Genomic DNA, 26,885 nt, shown 5'->3' with positions numbered 1-26,885 from the left:
AGGAACTGAAACCACAACCTTGCAATCATGACTACAACACTCTTAACACCAGGTCACATAACTTCACAACATGCAAGATACATTAGGAAATATATCTTTACTGAAGTTATAATTAGTCAGTCTGTTCCAAGGTTCCCTGATTGTGTGTCGGGCATCACCATTAGTCTGCATCTATAGGTGCAGGCTTGGGGCAAGGTTTGGAAGTCTTGCACTAACCCATATAATCAGGCCCCCTCTTGCCATACAACTAATGTTGTCTATGGGGGAAAAAAATCACCACTTTAGAACCTGTCCAGCTTGGCACCAGTACCATTGCTGGTGTTGCTTTCAGAACACAAAAGATCAGAAACAGATACAGCAAGGAATCTTGTTTGATACTCTTTAACAGTTCTGTCACCTCACCATCTTGGATTAGTAGGGTTTTTTTTATCAGCTTCAAAAAAAGATGAAAGACAAAAATGATCTTGATTGGATTTGAAACCACAGAGCACAGAGAGCTGCAACAAATGCCATGAAGCATTCTAACCTATGCTCCAGCAACTCAACCAACTCACCGATGTTACTAATGAGATTTTATATTATATAGTTGTTGTCGTTTAATACCCACCTTCCATGTTAGTATGGGTTGGACACATTGACAAAAGCTGGAGAGCTGCACCAGGCTCCATTTGTCTATGGCAGGATGGTTTTTCATAATGCCTTCTTTCTCCAGTAGGTACAAGGCCTGAAATTTTGGGGGAGGAAGCTATTCGATTACATCAATGAAGTACCAACTTATTGGTATTGTATTTCAGTGACTCCAAAAGGATGAAAGGTAAGGTCAACTTGGCAACTTTGAACTCAGAATGTAAAAACAGATGAAATGCCACTGAGAGCTTTGTTTGGCGATCTGATGATTTTGCCATCTTATATATATGATTATATATATATATATATATATATATAATCATCATTTAATGTCTGTTCTCCATGCTGGCATGGGTTGAACAGTTTACATGGGGTGGCCAGCCAGAGAGATGCCCAGGTTCCATTTTGTCTGTTTTGGCTGGGTTTCTATGGCTGGATGCCCTTACTAACACAAGCCACCTTACAAAGTGTACTGGGTGCCTTTTACGTGTCACCAGCACAGGTGCTTTTACATGACATGGACACAAGCTAATAAACTAATTCAACGGAGGTTATACTGGTGGCACCTGAGAGGTTGTTAACTACTTTTCCTATAATCTTTGATTATACTAAAAAATGATAGTGATAGTACGAGGGTGAGTCAAAAAGTAATGCCATTTTGTTTAGGACAGGTTATAATTACTAACACAGGAACATGTATCATACATCAAAATGAAGCTGGTCCTCTGTGGATCACATCCCTACTTCTCAACATAGTCACCGTTTCTCTCAATAGCAATGTTCCACCTTCGAATGAGAGCATGTATCCCTGCCCCGTAAAATTCTGTTGATTGTTCTTTGAGCCACTTCTTCACTACAGTTTTCACTTCCTCGTCGCTGGACTATCATCTCTTCGGACCCACGAAAGAGGGTTTGAGAGCAAACATTATTCCAGTGACGAGGAAGTGAAAACTGTAGTGAAGAAGTAGCTCAAAGAACAGTCAACAGAATTTTATGGGGCAGGGATACATTCTCTCATTCGAAGGTGGAACATTGCTATTGAGAGAAACGGTGACTATGTTGAGAAGTAGGGATGTGATCCACAGAGGACCAGCTTCATTTTGATGTATGATACATGTTCTTGTGTTGGTAATTATACCTGGCCTAAACAAAATGACATTACTTTTTGACTCACCCTCGTAGATTGAGAAACACTATAATATGTTTCTAAGGATTGGAAAAGATTCCAGTAGAGAGAGAGAGAAAATGATCGGCAAGTTTGGTGAGAAAAGAAGTCCATGGTACAGTTTGTGTAATGGAAGGAATATATTTAGGGATCAGTTGGAGCAACTGGTATAATTTTCGCACGTCCGTGTGTATCTGACAAGATTAACAGTGTAGACGGGTAAGGAGTGTTTTGGAAAGGAATCGAAGAGCGTGTGCAACGGAGTTGGGAACAAAGCAGCAAATGTGAAAGCTTTCTCTGCAGGAACTCCGTTTATAGTATCATCTGTAATGACAAGTGGCGCGTACTCTTTGAATACTTCTTTTAGCAAAGAGTTAGAAGGACAACTGCAATGTGAAATACTGAAATTTGCCGCCCGTTTCTATTTCTTGAGATGTATATATAATTTGAACACCGTGCAATTTTTGACAGCTGGTTGAAACTGTTTCGTTTCACTTGTAACATTTTTCACATACTTGCACAGAAAGTTATCTATTTTAAAAAAATCATAGAACCAGTTTTTATTTACTAGGGGCATAGCACAAACGGATCTTAAGACGAAAGCGCATTTGGAGATGCGACAGCACGAACAATAATAACGATTTAAACCACTGACAAGCATAGAAGTATATTTATGCCCGAGTATATTTGGTTTCTAAGAGATTGAAAACTTAACTTTTGATAAATTTTTACGTTTCGTACTTGACCCCCAAAATGCTTGTATGTTTCAAACAAACAATTGAAAATGGAATTTGAAATCAAGTGTTTGTTCCAAGAAGTGGCGGAAATTAAGTTTATTTTACGCTGTATTAAAAACACAGAGGAAAATGACTCGATACAAAAACTATGCGAAATCAACTCAATTCGTAGAAATACGTCAATACCTAATTGGTCAGAATATACAAATGCTGTCTATCAGAGGAGTGAAGTAAAAATTAAAAAAATAAAATAACAACCCGTCTTGTTTTTATAGAATCGAGAGCTAAATATAGACATGGGTATTTTCTAAAATTGCTCGAGGAGTAGGTGCTTGTTGCGAGAGGATCAAGAGGAAGTGTCGAAGGGAGACAACTGAGAGAGACCATTTTGTCTCTTTCAGATGGAAGCGACGATGTTTTGGAGACGGATCTCTTAAAAACACTTTCACGCATTTGAAAATGTCTTTTGAAAAAGTTGAAAGGCTTTCGGGTGTGTATAAGTTCTGATTATTGGCTATTCCTACCACTCACGGTTCTTGGATATTTCGTGTCACGACTTATCGCCCGTGGTTCTCTAATATCTTTCGTTGCTTGTCACTTCTTGTTATTTCCTGAATTGGTTATTTTTTTGTTAATGTAATGATAACTGTAATAAAAACAAATACACTTCGTATGATACATACGTGGTGAATAACGATACAACGATGCATGATTTAAACGGGAAAGTAAAGAATATTTAGGAGGTAATATTAGGTGATCTGTAAGAATCGACGTATATTTTAAACGTTGTCTTCAATGTTATGTTATCGAGTCATGCCTTTCGGAAAAGAAGTTTCATCGAGAGGGACAATATATACACACAAAACACGATCTCGAAGAGATTTTGCTTTGCAAGCTTTTATTTATTTGAGAGATTGGGTTGTAACAACACAACTGAAAGTGACAAGCATGAAAAGCATTTAGGAAGCACAAGCAAGGAAACAAACTATCCAGAAACAACGGGGTTACAGTAGCACCTGCTTATCTTTTAATATCTTGATTTTGGTTGTTTGTTTACGTGGATTAGTTAATTTAAATCTAAATTGATAAGCTATTACATGCCGATTCTTAATCGTACATTTGAATAATATATATATATATATGTGTGTGTGTGTGTGTGTAACAACCCTCACCCCATATATATAAAAAAGAAAACCTTATCGTTATCGGAACAAAAGCAAACAATAAAGTAGGGCAGAGAAATCTGAAATTAAAAAAAAGAAACATGATAATTAAAATTTTCAAAAAGAAAAATTATTTTAAAAAAACGAATAATTTACTAATGATTTAATTATACCTTTTATAGAGCTATAGAAAGTGAAAGTGTTCTTTCTGTAATGGTTTCATTTTAAAATACGCATTTACATTATTCTCTTTTTAATTTGGATCGAAAAATGCTTTGTTGCTGTAAATTTTAACTTAGGAATTTTGTCGGGGTTCATGTATTTATACATGCATACAATGATCTAAGTTAAAACTGTCCATCAAAATACCATGTTGATATATATTCTAGATATCTGTTTCATAACGGCAAACTTATTTCACTAAATTATTTCCTATATTCTAAACTAATAGCAACAAAGTAGTGTATTTTGACAGATATATAGTAACAAAAGGTTTAACTGCGAGACTGTTACAATTTTTAGCGTTGTTAGCTGATTGGTGCAGTGTTTAATTTATGATCCTTTATATTTTCAGTTCAAGTTTTGTTGCGGTTAAATTTACCATTTTTTCTTTTCTTGGGCTGATAAAATATGAAAAGTTCCAATCAACCTTTGGATTCGATCTCGTAAAACATTTTGTAAAACATCTTCAGTATGAATGGAATTATGATAAACTTGTTATTTGATATTAAGTTTCTCTCCGAACCAAGCTGACTAATGTCTGTCTCACATATTGATGGGAATCACTGATGGTTATGGAAAACGTCCCTTCAGTAGTGGATGCTTGTGCATAACGATGAGTTTTAACGAAGAATAGACTATTGTATATCATTCACGACACACCTGTGGATGCACGTGTCTTAGCGGTTAGGCTGTTGCACTTGTGATCATAAGATAGTGGTTACGATCCCTGGACTGGGCGATGTGTTGTGTTCTTGCGCAAAACACTTTATTTCAGATTGGTCCAGTCAACTCAGGTGGCAAAAAGGAGTAATTCTGTGACCGATTGGTGTCCCATCCAAGTGGGGAATATATACACCACAGAATCCAGGAAACTGGCCTTATGATCCTATGGCTAGAGAAGGACCTTTGATCCTTTCCTCATGGTACACCAACAGCCTGTAACCAGAATCTGTGATTGGATCCAGTCTCATGGTTGATTAAGACAAGTGGGAGTCAGGTTTGAGGCTAGATATTAAATAGACTTTTATAGACAGACAGGGAATGAATTGAACATTGCAATCTAACAAACTACTGTTCTGTATCTGCTCAGCCAGCACTGACCTTGGGTTATATAATAACATTTTTATAATGCTGCTTCTCTTTACACAGTACCTGTTTACAACTAGTGGACGGAGGCAACTGATCATTTAACTTGGTACCTGTCATTTCAGTCATCTACACTTAAAGCAAATAAGAATTCAGTGTTATAATGTATTGCAAAATTGTTGATAAAATCAAGCCCGTAGCCTAATTTCATTTTTCATGTAGAACCTAGTTAAGTCACAACATTCATTCTTAATTATTTATTCATTGAACTCTACAAAAATAAGTAAACAGGCTTCATATCTACAATGTGATTCACGGAATAAATGACTTCCTTTTACCTTCCAGATTCTGAAAGCGATGCAGATCAGTTTAATCTTGGTGCAGGTCATGATAGCAGTGCCCTCAGTGACAGCAATGATGAGGGCAGAGGTGATAGCTATGTCCCTTTCTTCTCTCAGAAGAGAACATTGGAAACTTCAGATGATGAAGGAGCTAACAGACCAACAAAGGTTCCAAGAGGACCTCGTACAAAACCAAGTTCCCTGGCCAATAATGCTGGAGTAAGTATTTGGTTTATAATTTAACAGAATTAATTGAACATTGGACAAAATGCCTTGCCGTTATTTACAATGAGGTAGCTATATTTTCTCTCTCTCAGAGATTCTTAAGTTAAATTCAGGATATTGTGAGGAAATCTTTTGAAAGGGTAATAACAAGAATGAAAATGTCAGTCTTTGGATGATCACTGTGTGATCAACGTACTCTCTAAATGGGCAAAACTACATACAAAGGAAAGAAATATTTGGAAAGAGCACTAAGTAAATGTAGTATTCATACACACACTGTGTAGAAGTTTTTCAGAAGAGTAGGGCAAAACCCATACTTTTTGCCCCCAAATTTTTAAGATTGCTCCAAAACACTCAAAGACAAAGTTGATTAGACTAATTAATATTGTAATTAAGCTAAAACTGCAATGCTGGTACATAAATGAAAATTTCGATTGTGAAATGACAATATTTGATGACATTTTTGGTACTTACACATCAGGGAAGAAGTGAAACAAGCTCATAAGAGATATCTTCTTCTTTGTCATCCTGAAGCTAAATATGCTGACAATGTTGCCAACATTTTGGCATAAAGCTGCATTTGCAGAGAAACCAGAGCCAAATGTTTTAGATGATCTTGTCCCATTGTGTTGAATAGATAATTCTTCCTTTTTCTGAGGATATTAAAAGAATATCCGGAACATGACATGGCAGGAATCATGGATAAAATTTGAAATGCAGTTATAATCATGAACTTATTGTATACAGTGCTCAGATACACTACAACTCATCACAAAAACTAACCAAAATGGTATGAACAGTACATAGAATACACAGAGGGAGTGAACAGAGAATAAGTCTACAGAAGAAAAAAAAAACAAAAAAAAAAACATATTAAGATAAAATTTTCCAAACCCAGGAAAGGCTGCATAGCAACTTGGGTGAATGTCTTCTACCATAACCTAAAATCGAACCCAAGCCTTCTAAGATAAAATCATGGAAACAGAACTGCATGGAAGCTCATATGTAGATTTTTTAATTCAAAGGGCTCAGCCTTGTTGTACAGTACTTTGCAGAATCTTTTTGATATTTGGTAGGAGTGAGGCAAGATAGGAAGCAGTGACTGGTTTTAGATTAGAAAAATAAGTATACAATGAGAATGTTGAAAGGAGTGGAGATTCGTGGCTTAGTGGGTTAGGGTGTTAGACTCATGGCTGTAAGATTGTGGTTTTTATCCCTGGACTGGGCAATGCATTGTGTTTCTTGAATGAAACATTTCATTTCACGTTGCTTCAGTCCATTCAGCTGGTAAAAATGAGTAATTATGCAATGGACTGGCATCCTATCCAAGGAGGAATATATATATATGCCAGAGAAACCGAGAAACCAGCTCTATGCTCCTTACAGAGTCATGTGGACTAACCATGTTGAATAAGCAGAGACCATTACAGCTGTAGAAGAGACTGGACACAGCTTGGTTAAAGTCAAATAGTTAAAGAGTGTCTGTAAATGAAGGTTTACTTATAAGGGAGATGTTTTGCTAAACTGAGGGAATTAGTAATTGCAATCAAAATGTGTCTACAGGAAATCATTAATTAGTCAGGAATATTTTTTTAAAGGGGGACAACTACAATCCCTTGTCAAAAATTGTGACATGAAGATTTCTTGTTGGCGCCCTGTGGGACACATGGAATTAAAGGAATTAAGAAAACACTTTTTACAGTCCATTCAACTATTTTAGTTTGAGATAATTTCTCGGATAATTCTATTCTATACTATATATTTCATTTTATTTATAAATCTTTTATTTTTTTTTTTTTACAATTTTAGAAGATAGGTTAGGGTTAAGGGTTATCTTACACATTTTTTGCCTCAGTGGAAATTGAGAAATTCTAAATAATCAATTTTCTGTTTCTTTAGAAAAAACAAAACAGAAATCTCAGTTACAGTCAAATGAGTGCTTCTGATTCCTATGAAGGATTCAAAAAACATGGCATATTGGATTTAAATTCAGAAGTAAAAGGTCAGTCAGTAATTTTCATAAAATCTTAATCAATTGGGGGTCATAAGTATATTTTTATTTTACTCCTTACAGCTGATGTCACTGTAAAACCCCTAATTACTTTGTTGGATGGTTAATTGGCCTTTCAAATCAGATCCTCCTGTCTTAGTTCCTTTCGAGTGTTGGGCCTCACAGAGGTAAGGTGGCTGAGTTCCTTTCGAGTGTTGAGCCTCATGGAAGCAAAGTGGCGGTGCTCCAGCATGGCCACAGTCAAATGACTGAAACAAGTAAAAGAGTAAAAGAGTAGTGTTATAAATAATGGAAGGAAACATGGAACAAAGTAGTGACTTCATTATCGTTATCATCATTTAACTGTGGTATGTATTAACTGGTGTATATATCATCATCATCATCATTTAAAGTCTCATGATTAATGGTCAGCTGCCTTGGTCTGCCTGTTTACGACTAAGTGGATTGAGGCAACTGGCTATCTTGGTAACAAACACAATACAGTGTCGGTTGCCGTAGTTGAACTGTCAACTCTCTCAACTCAGCCGTCGATAAAATCAAGCCCATAACCTAATTTTATTTTTCATATAGAACCCAGTTTTAAGTCTTAAAACATCCATGGAAAAGGCATGAATGTCACAACCTCTTAATCACTTATCCATTGAATCTCCCTAACAAAATTTAACATACGGGTTTCATATCCACAGTATGATTCACGGAATAAATGACTTCCTTTTACCTTCCAGATTCTGAAAGCGATGCAGATCAGTTTAATCTTGGTGCAGGTCATGATAGCAGTGCCCTCAGTGACAGCAATGATGAGGGCAGAGGTGATAGCTATGTTCCTTTCTTCTCTGAGAAGAGAACATTGGAAACGTCAGATGATGAAGGAGCTAACAGACCAACAAAGGTTCCTAGAGCACCTCGTACAAAACCAAGTTCCTTGACAGATAACACGGGAGTAAGTAATTGATTTATTATTCAACAGAATCTTTTGAACATTGGACAAAGTGCCTTGCATATTTTCAAGTGGAAGGTTTTTCTATTCCTGGCCACTGTGTAGTTCAGACATATGCAATCTTTTCCGTTATATTCTGAGCAAATGCTGTTTGCATTGACATTTCCTTTCATCCTTCCAAGATTGGTAAAGTAAAGCATCAGTAAAGTACCGGAGTCAATTAAACTGATTGAAGTGACCCCAAACTTTTGATGCCTTCCTTATGCCTAAGTTTGAAATTGTTGAAAATGTTTGGTTTTTGCTAAAGTCTGTAGGATGAGGACTGGCGCTGAATATCCTACAGTTGTCTTAAAATTCAGTTTCCATTCCTGAAAAGCATACTTCCAAGTGAAAGGATTTCAATTCCTGATCCTTGTGTACCTCAGGCAGATGCAAGCACTTTTTGAGAAAATGGACACATAAGATGTAACTCATCATCAGGTGTTCTACACTACTAAAAAATTCATGGTAATTTTTTTATTAGACATGCCATTCCAAAAATGTCCTGTGGGCCTCATTTTACCCATCACTGGCATAGCCTGTCACTTATCTTTCAGTGTTTGTTAAAGCATTTCTTTCTTTCTTTCTTTTACAATTTTAGAAGTTGAAGTATGTCTTATCTTACACTTTGTTATTTTTATCTCACTAGAAATTGGAAATTCTAAATAATCAATTTTCTATTTCTTTAGAAAAAACAAAACAGAAATCTCAGTTACAGTCAAATGAATTCCTATGGAGGATTCAAAAAGCATGGCATATTGGATTTAAATTCAGAAGTAAAAGGTCAGTCAGTAATTTTCATAAAATCCTAATCAATTGCGTATCATAAGTATATTTTACTCTCTACAGCTGGTGTCACTATAAAACCTCTAATTACTTTGTTGGTCGGCTGGCTGGTTGGTTGGCCAGTCAATTCTGATCAAACAGATTTGTAATCAAAGGTATTCCTCTTTTTCTTTTATGCATCACTGACAACATTATCGGATGTGTCTCTTCATTATTCCTAACATGGCAGGGTATGAATTGGGTTTAAATATTTGGTTAAAGTCATTAATTATTGTTCATACAAATGTGGAAAGAACTGAAGAATTTATGACTTGAAATATCTAATTGTGTTTTTCAATGAAAGGTTTCTCTTTTTTATTAAATGCCTTCTTCAGACTCCGATAGTGAACCTGAGCCACAAGCATTGTTATCTGGCCACGAGAGCACAACATTCAGTGACAGCAATGATGAAGGGAAGCCGGAACTATTTTCTGGTTCCTTTTCTGCAAAACAATCAGAAGATTCACAGAAAGAACAAACTGCCAACCAATTCCAGCATGCACAAAATGCTTCCTACAGTGAAACCAGTTTAAAAATTATGGTAAGCAGAACCCTTTACTGTGTTGAATTGATAATATTTTGTATTTTCATAGAGACAGTACACATTTGTACCTCTTTAAAATTGCAGAATGAAGGAATGAGAAAAAGTCTCTATTTTTCACTACAACTGATTCAGTTTTATAACCATTTTCAACATTGTAAATTATGGATGCTTCCCTCCTGTTACAGATACCATTACTTGACCACTTCTAACTATAATTTTGTGATGAATCAGCCAAGATGTTTTTGTGTAAACTACTTTAAGAATTTAAAATATCACTGCTGTATCATGACGATGGTGGTGACAACGGCAGCAGCAGCACCACCACCACCACCACCATCATCACCACCACCACCACCACCACCATCATCATCATCATCATCATCATCACCACCACCACCACCACCATCATCATCACCACCATCACCATCATCATCATCATCATCACCACCACCACCACCACCACCACCACTACCACCACCATCATCATCATCATCATGGCCATCAACATTGTCAGTGAATTAGATGAGCAAGGTTTCATAACTGCTTGTGGCTCTGAGTTCAGTTTTTACACAAATTTGGCAATCCAGTCATTTCTCATTGCTTGATGAATTATGTATCTTTGCAGTGAATTTCTACCTAAAATTTTTAACTAGTTCTTAAGTCTAAAAGAAAAATAGAGTATACCATGAATCATTCACATTTCCTTACGATATAATTTTTCAGATATTTTCATTTATGATTCTGGCTGTAATAGTGTTATAATATTATTATCTACCTGCAATATTGTTTGTGATTTTATTGATATTTTCTCACTCTCTCTTCTTTGCATTGACAGGCTAAAATGGGTTACCAAGATGGTAAAGGTCTTGGTAAAAATGCCCAAGGTCGTGTTGAAATTGTAGAAGCATCTAAGCAGAGAGGCCGACGTGGTTTTGGTCTTTATCCAAAAGCATTTTTGAAAACCGAAATGAAATGGGATCCAAATGAAGAAGAGGTAACAGTTTGTCATTAATTTAAAAAAAAGAACAAAACAGAATTTTAGCAAGAAAAGATATGCCTCTAATATTAGAGTTAACTATTAACTATTTTTTTTGCCCTTAAAGATTTCTGTAATCGAGACTGTTGACTGGATGAAACCTTGTACAGATCCTATGCCATTGTTAGAAGAACTTCGGACATGGAAAGCAACTGGAAAAGTAAGTTTTAATGTACTAGTATTGCTTCGAAAATGTCCTGGGTAAGACTTTAAACTAATCCAGTCGTGGGGTCCTGGGTCAGGACTTCCATGGTTTTGAAGAGCAGTCACTAATGTTCCAGGGTCTTCTCTGATCGGCAGTAGTAACACCTGTCAGGACCCCAGCTATGGGTTAATCAGCATTTTATGGAAGAAAGCCCAAGCACCAACCTTCACCTTGTGAGTACCTTGGGAAAAGAAAACGTTTTGGGGAGTCAACCTTGGCAGCAAATATGAGCAATTACTAGCATCAGGTTTGATGTCAAGAAATCGATCATTTGAAGAATACAGATAATAAAGGAAGGATGCTTGGAAAATAGATTCTTAAAGGAAACTCTCTTTTACTTGTTTCAGCCATATTGACTGCAACCATGCTGGAGCACCACCTTTAGTCGAGCAAATCGACCCCAGGACTTATTCTTTGTAAGCCTAGTACTTATTCTATTGGTCTCTTTTGCTGAACCGCTAAGTTACGGGGACATAAACACACCACCATCGGTTGTCAAGCGAGGTTGGGGGACAAACACACACACACAAACACACACACACACACACACACACACACATATATACATATATACGATGGGCTTCTTTCAGTTTTCATCTACTAAATCCACTCACAAGGCTTTGGTTGGCCCGAGGCTATAGTAGAAGACACTTGCCCAAGGTGCCACGCAGTGAGACTGAACCTGGAACCATGTGGTTGGTAAGCAAGCTACTTACCACACAGCCACTCCTACGCCTATTCATATTTTCTAAGTGAAAAATATTCATTGTGGAGACAAGGATCTCTGCTATTTTATTCAACAAGTCCATGCATAAAAGACTAATCACTATTAATTTTATTTGCAGAAAAAGACAATTATAGATGATGAATTGAATTTTGTTTCAAGTGAATTGTTGAGTGGAATCCTGGATTCTAAAGTAAGTGCCTTTTACCGTTTACTTGTTTCAGTCATTGGACCACAGTCATGCTGAGGCACCCTGTACTTTATTTGTTAAGCCTGATACTTATTCTATTATCCTTTTTTGCTCCAGTGCCTACTTTGGCATGGTTTCTCTGGTTGGATGCCTTTCCAAGCACCAGCCACTTTACAGTGTGTATCTGGTGCTTTTTTTTTGTGCCACCAGTACAAGTGAGGATACTCCTGGGCCTTCCTCTTCCACAAGTTCCTTCCATTTTAAATGATTGGCACTTTTGTATGCAACTCTTCACATCCATCTGCATCACATGACCAAACCAGTATATTCTCCTCTCTCTTGCACACTGCTGCATCTAATTCTTCTTATGCCCAACTTTTCTCTCAATACACTAGCGCTCCATCACACTTCTATACTGACATTGCACATCCAGCAGACCATACTAGCGTCATTCCTCTCTAGTCTTTGCATGTCTTTTGCATTCAGGACCCATGTTTCACTTCTGTTCTCTAATTTTTTATATATGTTCTAATGATGGTTTTTGTTCATTTATTTATATTTATTTATTTTGTCAGAACATTTTTGATGAACTGGAAAGTGAAGAGATGCGTAAAGCTCGCTCAAGATCTAACCCTTACGAAACAATACGAGGTGTTATTTTTCAAAATAGGTAAGAAACATGAACTCAGATTTAAGTTAGTCTGTGGAATAATTTTCTTCGGTTGGAATATCTTTTCAATTAGTCTGATCAATACTTAAAGTATTGAATATCAGGCATGAGGGAAACCTTTTGAATATCAGAGACAAAAGTGAATAAAAACCTTCTGATTTGAGAGAAAGAATGAATCTTGAATCTTCTAAATACATGCTTCTTAGATTAGCTTCTTAAGGCTTAACCATTTATCATTCATATTAATCTGTCAAATGTAAAGCTTATTTATTCACATTGTTTTGAATTAACTAAATATACAGTATTGAATTTTATTGAAGAATTTTCCAGTATATCACATATAATATGATCATGTTTAATATTCCAGGGCAGCTATGAAGATGTCCAACATCGATGCTGTTTGTGACTTCATGTTAACTCAACCAAAATCTAAAACTGGGGTAAGATGAATTTTCCAATAATTTCACTTTTTGTTCTTTTTATGTTACCCCTTCACTCTACATCTTGTCACTGCTGTGTCTAAATAATTCCATCTCCGTGTCTGTTCTTTCTCTTCCATTCACAGCAACCATTGGTTTCTTCAAACAGTTTGCTCTATTTTGCTGATATTTGTGCTGGGCCTGGTGGCTTCAGTGAATATGTTTTGTGGAGACGAAAAGGGGATGCAAAGGGGTTTGGCTTAACTTTGCGGGAATGCAATGATTTTAAACTTGAAGAATTTTTTGCTGGTCCCAGTGAGATGTTTGAACCACATTATGGTGAGTTTCGTTTGATAGGAATCTATTTACTATCTGTTTTATCTATAACAATTTTTCTTTATTCTGATCATCATCATCGTCATCATCATCAACATTTAATGTCTGTTCTCTCAGCTGCCGTGCCATGGGCCAAAGCATACAATAGCTGAAATGTAGTGAAAACAACAATCAAGATGAGGACACCAGTTTGACTAATGTAAAATCCCTTAGAGGGTTGGATTCACAACCCCTAACGTTCTTAGTGTATGTAATAATATATTTATTTCATTTCAAGTGATCCCTCTTCTAAGATAACCTTGATAGACTGTGTCACTTGTTCGTCATTACATCAATTATATCAATGTTTCTTCGAACCTCTTGTGTGGCATTGTTATTGATGATGATGATGCTAATAATAAGCATAAACACATTCTTCATCAATTCTCTTCTTTTAGGTGCTGACGGTACGGGAGATATATACAAAACAGAAAACCAAAAAGCTTTTGAAAAATTTGTGAAAGAGAATACAGAAAGCAAAGGTGTACATTTTGTGATGGCGGATGGAGTGAGTATCATGTTTTGAGATGGAATTTGATGTTAGATATATCTTGTGGAGGTGTGTGGTTTAGTGGTTTGGGTACTTGGCTTTTGATCATAAAGCCATGAGTTCAATTCCCAGCAGTGCATTGTACCCTTGATCCAGGTACTTTATTTTACATTGTTCCATTCCACTTAGTTTGGCAAAAATAAATAGCACCTGTTATTTCAAGAGGTCAGCCTTGTCACAGCCTGTGTCACGCTGAATCTCTCTCAGAACTACATTAAGGGTATGTGTGTCTGTGGAGTACTCAGTCACTTGCACATTCATTTCATGAGCCAGATCAACTGGAACACTTATTGTCTTTACCTGATGGAGTGCCAGTTAAAAATAAAAGCATCTTGATGTTATACTTGTCTTTTGTAAATGTTTATTCAGTTATCAGGTTACTACCTTAATTTGGAACAGTCTACAGAACTGATTTTTGAGAATCGGTTTTATGCAAGTTTATCCTTGGTTTTGGCAGCATTAAATTTTCAATATAAACAGAGAAAATTACTCAGAATAGTTTAGTAGAGAAATGTAAATTATTGGATGTGTATGAAAATATCAACAAAAAGCAATCTGCTTTGAGGAATATTAATTGCTAAAACAAACGTCTCCAGAGATTTCTGCTTACAATATTAATATATGGTTTAGTATTTATCTTGTCTTTTTTTTTAAAAATCACTAAAATTGTAAGAATACCAGCTTTTAAAATATTTTCATATTCATATGTATGGAGGTGGAGGCCCTTACAATTAAATACCTTGCTCAAGGGTACAGTGCAATATTTTCAAACAAATATAATAATGACAAGTTTAAAATGTAATTTTATGTTCTTTACCTCATAAGAAGTTAGAAACTTTGAGGGAATGTGATATAATTTGTTTTTAATGATTGAACCAGACATAGATAAAGCAATAATAACATGTAGATATTGGGTTTAAAACCCCTTTCGATAGAAAAAAATTGAGGGCTGTTTGAGGAATTTGAACCCTTGTATGTAAATAGCCTTTAAGTTTTTTTCTATCCAAAGGATTTTTAACCCAGTGTTTACAAGCTAATATCTATAATTTTATGTGTTAACACTTATCTTTGAAAGTGACATAATTTATCTTAATATTATTCTCATTCATAAAATTAATGCATATATTTTCTTATTAATTATACTAAATATTCTCAGTTAAATAACAGACTCTCGTTATATTTTTCAGGGATTCTCTGTGGAAGGACAAGAGAATATACAGGAGATTTTATCTAAACAACTTTATTTGTGCCAATTTCTCACAGCCTTGTTAGTATTAAGAGACGGTAAGACATCCTTTTTTCATATAAGTGATTTTGTTGGCTATTTTCCCATAGACAGAAGCACCCCTCCAAATTGTAATATGTCAGTCTAGCTGAATCATAGCTGCATAGGTAGGATCTGTTTTTCAACGAATTTAAGTACCTTGTCTCACAAGGGATGTACAATTAATAAAACCCTGTTTCATTCACATCAGAAACAAAGTCTTGGGTTCAGGGTGGTAGTTGTTCTTGTCTATTGAGTGCTGATGTCAGTTTGTTCTGTAGTGCTGCTTGTAACATGCAACCCAATACAACCGGTTGCACGGTCATTATCCCCCTAATTAGGCCTGACTGGGTAAAAAGAAAGATCTACAAAACAAATTGTATCTTCTAGAATATCAGATAAATATTGGTTTCAAATTTTGGTACAAGCCTAGAAGTTCCTTTTGAGTGTTAGGTCTCACAGAGGCAACGACCTAGACCTTTGGCAGTATGTCGTGCTTGTGAAGAAGACCCAACAAGCCAAGCAAAATTGCAGCCATGGCAGATACCGGTGTCACACAAATGGCACCCGTGCCAGTGGCACATAAAAGCACCCATTACACTCTTGGAGTGGTTAGCATTAGGAAAGGCATCCATCCGTAGAAAACCTGCCAAATCAGACTGGAGTCTGGTGCAGCCTTTCAGCTTACCAGTCCTGGTCAAGCCATCCAACCCATGACAGCATGGACAACGGATGTTAAATGATGATGATGATGCAAACCAATACTTACATATGGCACAGGATGTTACTATTACATCATGAAAACAAAACCTTTGAAGAAATCTCTGTTTAGTTTTTCGATTAAAATTACCTCCTTTCCACTATTGTTTTGTTTTGTTTGTTTTAGATGGCCATTTTGTGTGTAAATTATTCGATATCTTCACACCATTCAGCGTTGGTCTGGTCTACTTAATGTATCGGGCTTTCCATCAAATTGCAATTTTCAAGCCAGTTACCAGCCGTCCTGCAAACTCTGAACGGTATTTTCTGATTTTCTTTTCTTTAATCATATTTTTCTTTTGACTTCCCTACTTAGCTATTTTTGAAAATATGTTACTCCTTTGGATATATGCTGTGCATGAGAAGACCTGCCAAGCCAAGTGAGACCATAACCATGGCCTATGCTAGTGCAGCATAACCAGCCCATTTAAGAGTACCCTTCAATCACTGGGCAATAAACTGTACTTGTGGAGACCTGTTGAGTCAAGTGAAATCATTATCATGGCTGATGCCAGTACCGCCTGACTAGCACCCATGCCGGTGACACGTAAAAAGTACCGTTCAAGCGTGGCCATTGCCAGTGCCGCCTGACTGGTCCCATGCCAGTGGCACATAAAAAGCACCATTCGAGTGTGGTCGATGCCAGTGCTACCTGACTGGTAACAGTGGGTAAACCTGTGTTTACTCTTTGTTAATTTTCAAACTCTTTTTTTTTCATTTGTAGATCAGCTGTCTTTATAAATTGAAGGCATCTTGTTTGAATAAATAACTGTCATGTGATATTTTCCGTTTTATAGGTATATCATCTGTAAGGCATTGCGTACAGATGCAGAGCCAATAAAACAATACTTGCATGAAATTAATCTGGAATTGTTGCAAATGGATGACGATGAATGTGATATCAATGATATTGTACCTCTAGAGACACTTCTGGATGGTAGATTCTATGAATATATCAGAAGTTCTAATGATCTGTAAGTAGAAACGTTTTGTTACTCTGTTGTCTTGTAGTTTTTGTTTTTGCCTTTATAAAAATAAGTTATAAAACTAGTTTGTTTTTGTATTATGTATGTATGTGTGTGTAGTGGAGGCGCAATGGCCCAGTGGTTAGGGCAGCGGACTCGCGGTCGTAGGATCGCGGTTTCGATTTCCAGACCGAGCATTGTGAGTGTTTATTGAGCAAAAACACCTAAAGTTCCACGAGGCTCCGGCAGGTGGTGGTGGCGAACCCTGCTGTAGTCTTTCACCACAACTTTCTCTCTCGCTCTTTCTTCCTGTTTCTGTTATACCTGTATTTCAAAGAGCCAGCCTTGTCACACTCTGTGTCACGCTGAATCTCCCCAAGAACTATGTTAAGGGTACACATGTCTGTGGAGTGCTCAGCCACTTGCACGTTAATTTCACTAGCAGGCTGTTTCGTTGATCGGATCAACTGGAACCCTCGTTGTCGTAACCGACGGAGTGCCATGTGTGTGTGTGTGTGTTTGTCACTACTACCACATGTTGACAACTGGTGTTGGTTTGTTTACATCCCTCTAACTTAGCTCTTTAGCAAAAGAGACTGATAGAATAAGTACCAGACTTAAAAAAAAAAAAACATAAGTACCGGTTCTAACTAAAACCCTTCAAAGCAGTATCCCAGCATGGCCACAGCTCAATGAATGAAACAGGTAAAAGAAACATAAAAGACAAATTTTCTGTCAGAGAATTTTACGGAGAAGTCCTTCTAAGCATGGCACTACCATTTTTAGTGTTGCACTTTTACTCCCTGAGACAATACTACATGTGACTGTAAATATTGGTTTCCTCTCATGCAGCATAATTAATTAAAACATAATTAAAATTAATCAAAACATACAAGTTCAGTGCACAAAACTTTTACAGAGATTAACCCTTTAGCATTCAGATTACTCAGATTGCTTTGAAATAATCGTGGATTATGTCACAGCTTTGGGATTTCAATTATGTGATTGTTTACTTTTAGAATAACATTGTAAGGTAGGCGCGAAAGGCTTGATCTGGCTGGTTTCAACATAAAACTGGTAGAATATTTGGGCCAGATATGGCCAGTTTAAATATTAATGAGTTAAGAAAAGCAATGTATATTTTTGTGCTTTATGATAATTATATAAAACATTTTTCAAATTTATTGATTTTTGTTGTAATATTTCTTCAGCACTTGAATTGGTATTTAATAATTTTTTAAATGATTTTCTTTTTTGTATTTTTTTTTTTCAGTTTGGCAAAGAAACAAATTAATAATCTAAGGAAAATCCATTCTTTTGCCTTAGACACGTAAGTTCTTAGAATTGAAACTGTTTTCTAACTGCATCTGTACAAGTTAGAAGTTATAGGGTTGTGGAATTTTATTGTCGAGTCACTGCCTTTGCCATATTCCAACTTATACATACACACACGCACACACACACACACACACACACACACACACTTTTAGTTTCCATCTACCAAATCCATTCACAAGGTTTGGGTCAGCCTGAAGCTATAATATAAGACACTTATCCAAGGTGCCATACAGTGGGGATTGAACCTGAAACCATGTGGTTAGGAAGCAAACTTCTTATTTCTTTACTGCCCATAAGGGGCTACACACAGATGGGACAAACAAGGACAGATAAACAGATTAAGTCGATTATATCGACCCCAGTGCGTAACTGGTACTTATTTAATCGACCCTGAAAGGATGAAAGGCAAAGTCAACCTCGGTGGAATTTGAACTCAGAACATAGCGGCAGACGAAATACTGCTAAGCATTTCGCCCGACAGAACTGAAAAGTAGGGATCCAACTGAACAAAAGCAAAAAAGACAATCAATAGTCAAGATGGCCTATGTTCCACAGAGAGTGAAGATGCTTAAGTAATAATAGCAAACAATACTGAAAAAGACAACACGACCAACATGAAGAAGGGGTGGCATTTGTAAGAATTTATGTGAATATTTAAATTATCTTCATCATCCAATCTATAAATTAGTCATATGGAGAATTGAATATGAAAACTGTTTGAAAGAAATTCCTTGTTTTCGATTAATTCTTGCACAATTTAATTTCTTCTTTTGTTCCACTATTTTAGCAATCGTCATGAGTATTCTCAGAAAGATATCAGAAAGCAGTGTTTGCAACTGTGGAAGGTAATTGTGCTTTGGCTAATTATTTCATAGTACCTCCTTCTTTTCTCTGTCTCTCTTTGCTCATTTTCCCACCACTATCATCTTTGTCATCGTCACCACCCCTCCTCCTCTTCTTATTATTCTATTTTTATTATTATTGTAGATTCCTGATAATGTGAGAGTTGCCCCGGCAAAAGGAAACCCAAGCATTATATTTTCAAAGCTGATGGAGGTAGGGAGGAGTTAAAGGAACTTAATTTTACTGTTTTTTTTTTTACTTTCCTTGAAGTAAATATCAGTGAGATAGAGAGAGAGATTGCTTAAGGTGTTGGAATGTTGATCGAAAGAGCAGCATTTTTGCTAATGAGGACTAATGAATGAAAAATATTTAAACAAAGGCAAAATATGAAATTGTAATTAATATATAGTGCCTTCTTTTAATTACAGGAAGATTGTAACATGTATCATCTGACATATGAAGATTTAACTCCTGCTAAACTGAAAACTGTAAAAAGCTTATATGATTATCGATGTTTTGTAACTGGAAGTGAAAATCGTTATTTTATTTTAGGACTTGGGGTAAGTTTTATTTCTGTACTGTTTTCTTTGTTATAATATCTCTCCTCATAGTTTTCTGACAATAATTTAACCCTTTAGTGTTCAGATTACTCTGTCAAATATATCACCGTCGTTTAACGTCCGCTTTCCATGCTGGCATGGGTTGGATGGTTCGACCGGGGTCTGGGAAGCCAGGAGGCTGCAGCAGGCTCCAGTCTGATCTGGCAAGGTTTCTACAGCTGGATGCCCTTCCTAATGCCAACCACTCCGAGAGCGTAGCGGGTGCTTTTTACGTGCCACTTGCACGAGGGCCATTTAAGTGGTACTGGCATCAACCACGTTCAAATGGTGCTTTTTACGTGCCACCGGCATGGGAGTCAGTCAGGTGGCACTGGCAATGACCACACTCGAATGGTGCTTTTTATGTGCCACCGGCATGGGAGCAAGTCAGGCAGCACTGGCAACGATATAATGCTTATTCATTCACATTGTTTTGTATTAATTATGCATTATCTATTAGCTTTCAGATTTTGATGATGTGATTATTTTTTTTTTTTGAATGATATTGTAGGGTAGGTGCAAGTGGTCAGATCTGGCCAGTTTAACATAAAACTGGTGGAATGTACAGGCTTAATACGGTTGGTTTGAATGCTAAAAAGAGTTAAAATCTTACAGTGGATTTATGTAAAGTCATTCATTTTGATTCCCTGACTGGTAGCACTTTGTGTTCTTAAGCAAAACTCTTCATTTCACATTGCTCCAGTCTACTCAGCTGTAAATGGGTCACCCTGTGACAGACTACCCTCCTGCTTGCCTAGACAGTGGGATGGCCTCATTTGAAAGCAAAAACGATGCAAAGTACATTGTGACCAGTGATGTTTACTGGCTGATACCGTGATCACGTGATGTAACTAAATACATATTTTGTTGGATTATAACTAATGCCATTTTCCTTTCTTTTTTTTTTTTCAGAGGGGACATGTTTGTTTTTGGAATGGTAATCAAAGCAGCAATTGGTGTAAGATTGAAGATAAACAAATTCATATTGAATTACCTTCAGAGACTTTATTAGAAGCTGAGATAGTCCAGGAATTCCAAGGAGAAGTGAGTAACATACAACATCTTACTTTGGATGGTTAATCTCTTTAATCCTTTCATGATCAAATTTTTTTCTAATTTTGAGACCATGAGTTTTTTTTTAGCGTTGGCCCTCACGCAGGCAATGACCAAGATTTTTGGCTTATGTCGTGTGTGAAAAAAAGACCCATCAAACCAAGTAAAATCACAGTCGTGGCAGATAATGGTCTCACCAAAATGGCAAGCCAAAACAGACAAATGGAACCTGGTGCAGCCCCTGGCTTTGCCAGTTCCTATCAAGACGTCCAGCATGGGAAATAGGACATTAAATGGTGGTGATGGTTGTGGTTGTTGTTGTTGTTTGAAAATAACATTTTCTAATGATTTTTTTTTTTGTTACACTTAGGGAAAGGGACAGAAAAAACAAATGACAGTCCATGTTTTAGATGCCTATTTTCTCTGTGGTGACAATGTACAGAAACTACATTTCAATGAAAGGTAAGTTGCTCCTATTTATTTTGGTAAATAGTGTTGTTGTTTTAAAGCAAAGAGAAATTCGTTTGATTTCACTGGTTTTAGAAAATATTGATTGTTATTTTTTACATTATTTACATTGGATGGACATGTGTCCTCATCTTGTCTGTCGTGACCATAACGTTTCGGCTGATTTACTCTCCAGCCTTCATCAGGTGTCCTGGTGGAATTTTGAACCCAACCCTGGGTTCTTATTCCTGGGTTCAAAATTCTATCATGACACCTGATGAAGGCCGGAGAGTAAATCAGACGAAACATAGTGGTAACGACAGACAAGATGAAGACACATATCCGTCCAATGTAAATAATTTAAAGGATTCTTCATTCCCTAAAATATAGAACTGTTATTTATTTTGTTATGTGTTTTTTACTTGTTTTCATGTATCTTTTAGCAGTCATTGGACTGCTTTGATGGGTTTTAGCGAAACAGATTGACCTCAGTACATGTTTTTTTTAAAGTCTGGTACTTATCTATCAGTTCTTTTGCCAAACTGCTAAGTTCCGGGGAGATAAGCAAACCAACACCGGTTGTCAAGTGGCAACAGGGAACAAGCACAAAAACGAACATACACATCACACACACACACACACACACACACATGCATGCATGCATGCACACAATTAGACACACACGTGATGGGCTTCTTTTAGTTTCCTTTCACTCTCAAGGCTTTGGTCATAGTATAGTAGAAGACATTTGCCCTGGTTGTATCTATGGAAGCTAATGTGCCACAGTAAAATTTATATTTCATTTGGAATCTGAATGAAGGAAAGCAAAATCTTTACATTTTTTTAACTAAAAAAATATTATTTATTATTAATATTTTCAGAATTGAAAGGCTAAAGAAATTTGTAAAGGCTATTACGAAGACAACTCGTTCTGATTTAGCTCCAATTAGTGTGCCTGAAATATACAGAATGGAAGAGATTCACAAAATATTTGACAGGTTAGTGTGGTTTTGTTTTATGTTGAAACTCTTTCAATATGGTTCCTATTAGGAATGGTATTATTTGCATTTGTGGAACCATTTAATTCTTTGAAATAAATAAAGAGAGGCAGTGAGATTTGGCTGTGTGTTGCTATGAAACAGCTGCCACTGAGGAGACGAGGCATGTCAAAATAATGTGATCTGGCATTTCCAGTGCCTGTAGCAGATGATTCTCGTCTGCCAGTGATATATATGTGTGTGCTTTTATGCACCATGCATCCATATGAGAAGTTCCCTCAAGGTAAATAATGCAGTATTTGATGGTCTAATAAAACATCCACATTAAGTTGGATTTAAAGATTGCCTTTTGGTATTAATATTGCTTCTATCACTAATAATTATTTTTGTAAAATTATATATTTTTGAACTTAAATCTCATCTTTAATCCATTTGATACCAACCTACATGAAACTACCTTTGGTTCTTTTATACACTTTTCCTTTTTTAAAGTGATCTAAGTTGAAAACTTCCATCAAAATTTAATGTTAATTTCCACACCCAAAATCAACTTAACAAATGACAAAGTTATTTTATTAACTTCTTTGTTATTTTCAAAATTAGTTTAAACAAGAACAATATATTCTAATAGAAATACGGTAACAAAAGGATTAAGGTGAGTTATCAACTGTCAGGACACTGCATCTAAATATTTTTATTGTGTTTTTTTTTTTTTCTTTCACAGGTTGGAAATGAAGTTAGTAAAAGGTCAATCGCGCTTCAGACGTCTTTGTTACTGTAAAGAGAAAAAGCATTATTTCCTACCGTCTGGAGTTCACTTTGTAAAAATTACCAAAGGTATATATACACGGATACCTCTGTGAGGATATATATATATATATATATATATATATATATATATATATATATATATCATCATCATCATCATCATCATCATCATCATCATCATCATCTAACGTCCACTTTCCATGCTGGCATGGGTTAGACATTTTGTCTGAGGACTGGCAAGCCAGTAGACTGCACCAGGCTCCAATCTGATCTGGCAAAGTTTCTACAGCTGGATGCCCTTCCTAATGCCAGCCACTCTGAAGCCTGATGCAGTTCTGTGGATCGGCAGATTCTATCAAACTGTCCAACCCATACCAACATAGAAAATGGACATTAGATGATGATGATGATATTGTTGAAAAGTGCATTTAATTTTGTTGATGTCATAAGGATATTTATAAACTTTCAGAGAATGTAAAATAATTCTTTATTGGAATAGTGGATCTTGAAGCATACAAGGCTATAAATAATAGCATGCAAATATTGGGTTAAAGAATCCTTTGGATAGAAAAAGTCAAAGGTTACCTGTGGGACTTGATCCCACATCCCTTGCAACCATAACAGACATTCTACCATTGGATCAATGCAATACTTCAAATTTCTTTATCCATTTTATGAACTTTATTCTTAGCAGCGGGAATTGTATGTTGTTGATGTTATAAGAATTTTATAAACTTTTCAGAGAATGTGAAAATAATTGTTTTTTGGAATAGTGGATCTTGAAGCACATAAATAAGAATATGTTAGTGAAGCTGAGTCAATAGATAGGGATTCCAGCTAGATGAAATCTCCAAGTGGTTTCAAAGCACAAATCTGCGATATCCAAGTGGCTACAAAGTATGGGCAGAATGGCATCCAGGAGTCATGACCTGGATGTGGCCCTTGGTCCCCTTAGAGTGTAAGAAGTTAAGGGCCAAAGCACTTGCCTGAGCAGGGTTTCTTCTCTGTAAACCTTCTGCTGTTCAGCTCTCTTGAGAGTTTCTCACCAATATAAATATTTATTTTTTTATTGCCCTCAGGGGGCTAAACATAGAGGGGACAAACAAGGACAGACAAAGGGATTAAGTTGATTATATTGATCCCAGTGCGTAACTGGTACTTATTTAATCGACCCCGAAAGGATGAAAGGCAAAGTCGACCTCAGCGGAATTTGAACTCAGAGCATAACGGCAGACGAAATACTGCTAAGCATTTTTCCCGGTGTGCTAACGATTCTGCCATCATCATCATCATTCAAAATACATTTTTCATGCTGCTAGGGGTTGGATAGCTTGACAGGAGCTGCCAAGCCAGAGGACTTCAGCATGGTTTTTACGATTAGATGCCCTTCCTAACAACAATCACTTGAATGTAAATATTCAGTTGAAAAACCGTTTTGGAAAGAAAAGGTCAAAGGTTGATCACGGGACTCTAGAACACACATTTCCTATAAACATGACATTTAATTTTGTTTTTTAACCTCTTATTGTCCAAGAATATGTAAAGTTTGAAGAAATAGCAAGCTAATCATATGATTCCACTTTCAGATCCGTGGACAATGTGTCTTAGTAAGTCTTCAAACACAAAGTATTTTTTCGATACATCTTCTGGTGTGTCAACTTATGTATTTCCTGCAGATGCTATAACAAACACCAGGTAAGATATGACTTTATCTTTTAACACCATATTTCTTAATGCTAACCTGATGATGGGGTGGGGATAATCTTGAGAATACAGGACAACAAATCGCAGAATCTGAGCACAGATATAGTTGTTTAGTCACTTTGTAACCATGTTCCAGATTCAATCTCACTCCATGGCACCTTGGACTTGGGTGGACTTGCGAATGAAATTCAGGAGGTGGAAACTAAGCGGAAGCCCATTGGATGTGGCTGTTTGTGTGTGTATGTGTAACAGGCATAACTGTGTGGTAAGAAGCTTCCTTACCAACCACATGGTTCCGGGTTCAGTCCCACTGTGTGACACCTTGAGCAAGTGTCTTTTACTATAGCCTTGAGCTGACCAAAGCCTTGTGAGTGGATTTGGTAGATGGAAATTGGAAGAAGCCCTTCATGTGTGTGTGTAACAGGCATAACTGGGTGGTAAGAAGCTTGCTTCCCAACCACATGGTTCCGGGTTCAGGGCTGGTATGGTGCCCATTCTCCTTTGCTATCTTGGAGCTGGATTTTCTACAGGGGAGCATGCCCTTGCTTACCCCCAACCTCAGTTTCTAGATACAAATGGTCCTGAGACCAAGGCCTTTACCATGATTTTTAAGAAATGTGGTGGAAAACTAGATTAGGAAGGCAGGGATGCTACTCCCTGAGACCCCTTTTGGAGCCTCCTACTCTGATGGTTAGGGGGGGGTCTCCGAGAGTGGAGTGAGCAAATTGTTTTATTACATAAATTTACAATTACTTCACCAAATTATGTAAGAGGTAAATGATAATGTTGTAATTTAATATCATGCTATTTAATTCATCTGGAATATTTTGTCCAGTTTCTCTAAAATACTCTTAGTGTTCTTCAAACTTGTCAAATGACCATGTCTGTTATTTACTTGCAGAGATTGCCGAATAAACGGAATCCGTTGGAAATGGCAAGAAGGAGTAAGAGTGCACGACTCCCAGCCTACAACACAAGACAGAGACAAGTTTTCAAAAGAAGACATTCTTCAGTTTATCCAAGATAAAATCAACAAATGAGAATAATTCCATTGTTATTCCTTCCCACAAGAAAATGAAATCCATCCCCCACTAATTTTTTGATAAACATTTATAACCCATGCTATTGTATCTCACATTTTATTCCAAATTTATATTTTATTATCATTTGAGAATAACCACCATTCAGCCAAAACGCATTCAATTATAAAATTTGAATGTATGGCATCATAAAATAAAAGTAAAAACATTCCAATTATTAATACAACACCCTTTAATGAGTATTGTATTAATATTTTCGATAACTTTTGCTTATCACTCATTCTGTCTAATTGAAGTGACTTCGTTAAGTAGGATTTATCTTTGTGTCAGTTATTTGATTTTGGCCATGCTGGGGCACTGCCTTGGGATTATTTATTTATTTATTTATTTTTTTACTGTTTCAGTCATTTGACTGTAGCCATGCTGGAGCACTGCCTTTAGTCGAGCAAATCGACCCAGGACTTATTCTTTATAAGCCTAGTACTTATTCTATCGGTCTCTTTTGCCAAACCGCTAAGTTACAGGGACATAAACACAACACCATCGGTTGTCAAGCGAGGTTGGGGTGACAAACACAGACACACAAACATATACACACATATACATATATATGTATATATACGAAAGGCTTCTTTCAGTTTCCATCTACCAAATCCACTCACAAGGCTTTGGTCGGTCCGAGGCTATAGTAGAAGACACTTGCCCAAGGTGCCACGCAGTGGGACTGAACCCGGAACCATGTGGTTGGTAAGCGAGCTACTTACCACACAGCCACTCCTGCACCTATATTATTTAAGTTTTTACTACTTCAAAGGATCTTCCCCAAGCATTTGAGAAAGTCTATTCTCTGTGCATTTTTAACCTGCATATTTTCCACACAGAAAAACCTTCTAATGAGCCATCAAAAGCACAAATATGAAAATTAAGCTATTCACTATGGTGCTATTGTAATTTATGACTGCCTTTTGGCTGGCACATAGCTGTGGGATTTAGAACTCATTTTACCTCGTGAGTGA

The 26,885-nt window shown here is 36.6% G+C and overlaps 1 protein-coding gene across 2 annotated transcripts; it reads left to right on the top strand.

The window, feature by feature from the left end:
- The first annotated feature begins 2,908 nt into the window (after nucleotides 1-2,908).
- LOC106877177 (cap-specific mRNA (nucleoside-2'-O-)-methyltransferase 1) lies at nucleotides 2,909-26,132 on the top strand. 2 transcript variants are annotated; one of them, XM_014926010.3, is made up of 26 exons: nucleotides 2,909-3,019; nucleotides 5,346-5,560; nucleotides 7,466-7,568; nucleotides 8,303-8,517; nucleotides 9,243-9,336; nucleotides 9,714-9,919; nucleotides 10,758-10,916; nucleotides 11,026-11,118; nucleotides 12,009-12,080; nucleotides 12,653-12,747; nucleotides 13,115-13,187; nucleotides 13,313-13,505; nucleotides 13,940-14,049; nucleotides 15,279-15,375; nucleotides 16,242-16,374; nucleotides 16,912-17,088; nucleotides 18,353-18,409; nucleotides 19,205-19,262; nucleotides 19,405-19,473; nucleotides 19,689-19,820; nucleotides 20,772-20,903; nucleotides 21,283-21,374; nucleotides 22,241-22,357; nucleotides 23,082-23,194; nucleotides 24,712-24,820; nucleotides 25,731-26,132. In XM_014926010.3, exons 1-26 carry the CDS (start codon nucleotides 2,989-2,991, stop codon nucleotides 25,867-25,869), a joined length of 3,084 nt encoding a protein of 1,027 aa, XP_014781496.1. In that variant the 5' UTR covers nucleotides 2,909-2,988; the 3' UTR covers nucleotides 25,870-26,132. The 2 variants fall into 2 exon arrangements, with proteins under 2 accessions (XP_014781496.1, XP_089215380.1); XM_089359254.1 differs by lacking the exon at nucleotides 2,909-3,019 and adding an exon at nucleotides 4,226-4,357.
- The last annotated feature ends 753 nt before the right edge of the window (nucleotides 26,133-26,885 follow it).

The sequence above is a fragment of the Octopus bimaculoides genome, chromosome 11 (assembly GCF_046866305.1).
Source record: "Octopus bimaculoides isolate indiv1 chromosome 11, ASM4686630v1, whole genome shotgun sequence".
NCBI classification, from domain to species: domain Eukaryota; kingdom Metazoa; phylum Mollusca; class Cephalopoda; order Octopoda; family Octopodidae; genus Octopus; species Octopus bimaculoides.
The sequence above is the reverse complement of the archived record's forward strand: the minus strand, read 5'-3'. Positions and strand labels throughout refer to the sequence as shown.

Excerpts from the sequence above, each read along its gene's own strand:
- LOC106877177 (XM_014926010.3), top strand. The coding sequence starts at position 2,989 with ATGTCTTTTGAAAAAGTTGAAAGGCTTTCGG. Across the intron at positions 21,375-22,240 it reads AAACTACATTTCAATGAAAG|AATTGAAAGGCTAAAGAAAT; the intron begins GTAAGTTGCTCC and ends TAATATTTTCAG. Across the intron at positions 22,358-23,081 it reads ATTCACAAAATATTTGACAG|GTTGGAAATGAAGTTAGTAA; the intron begins GTTAGTGTGGTT and ends TTTCTTTCACAG.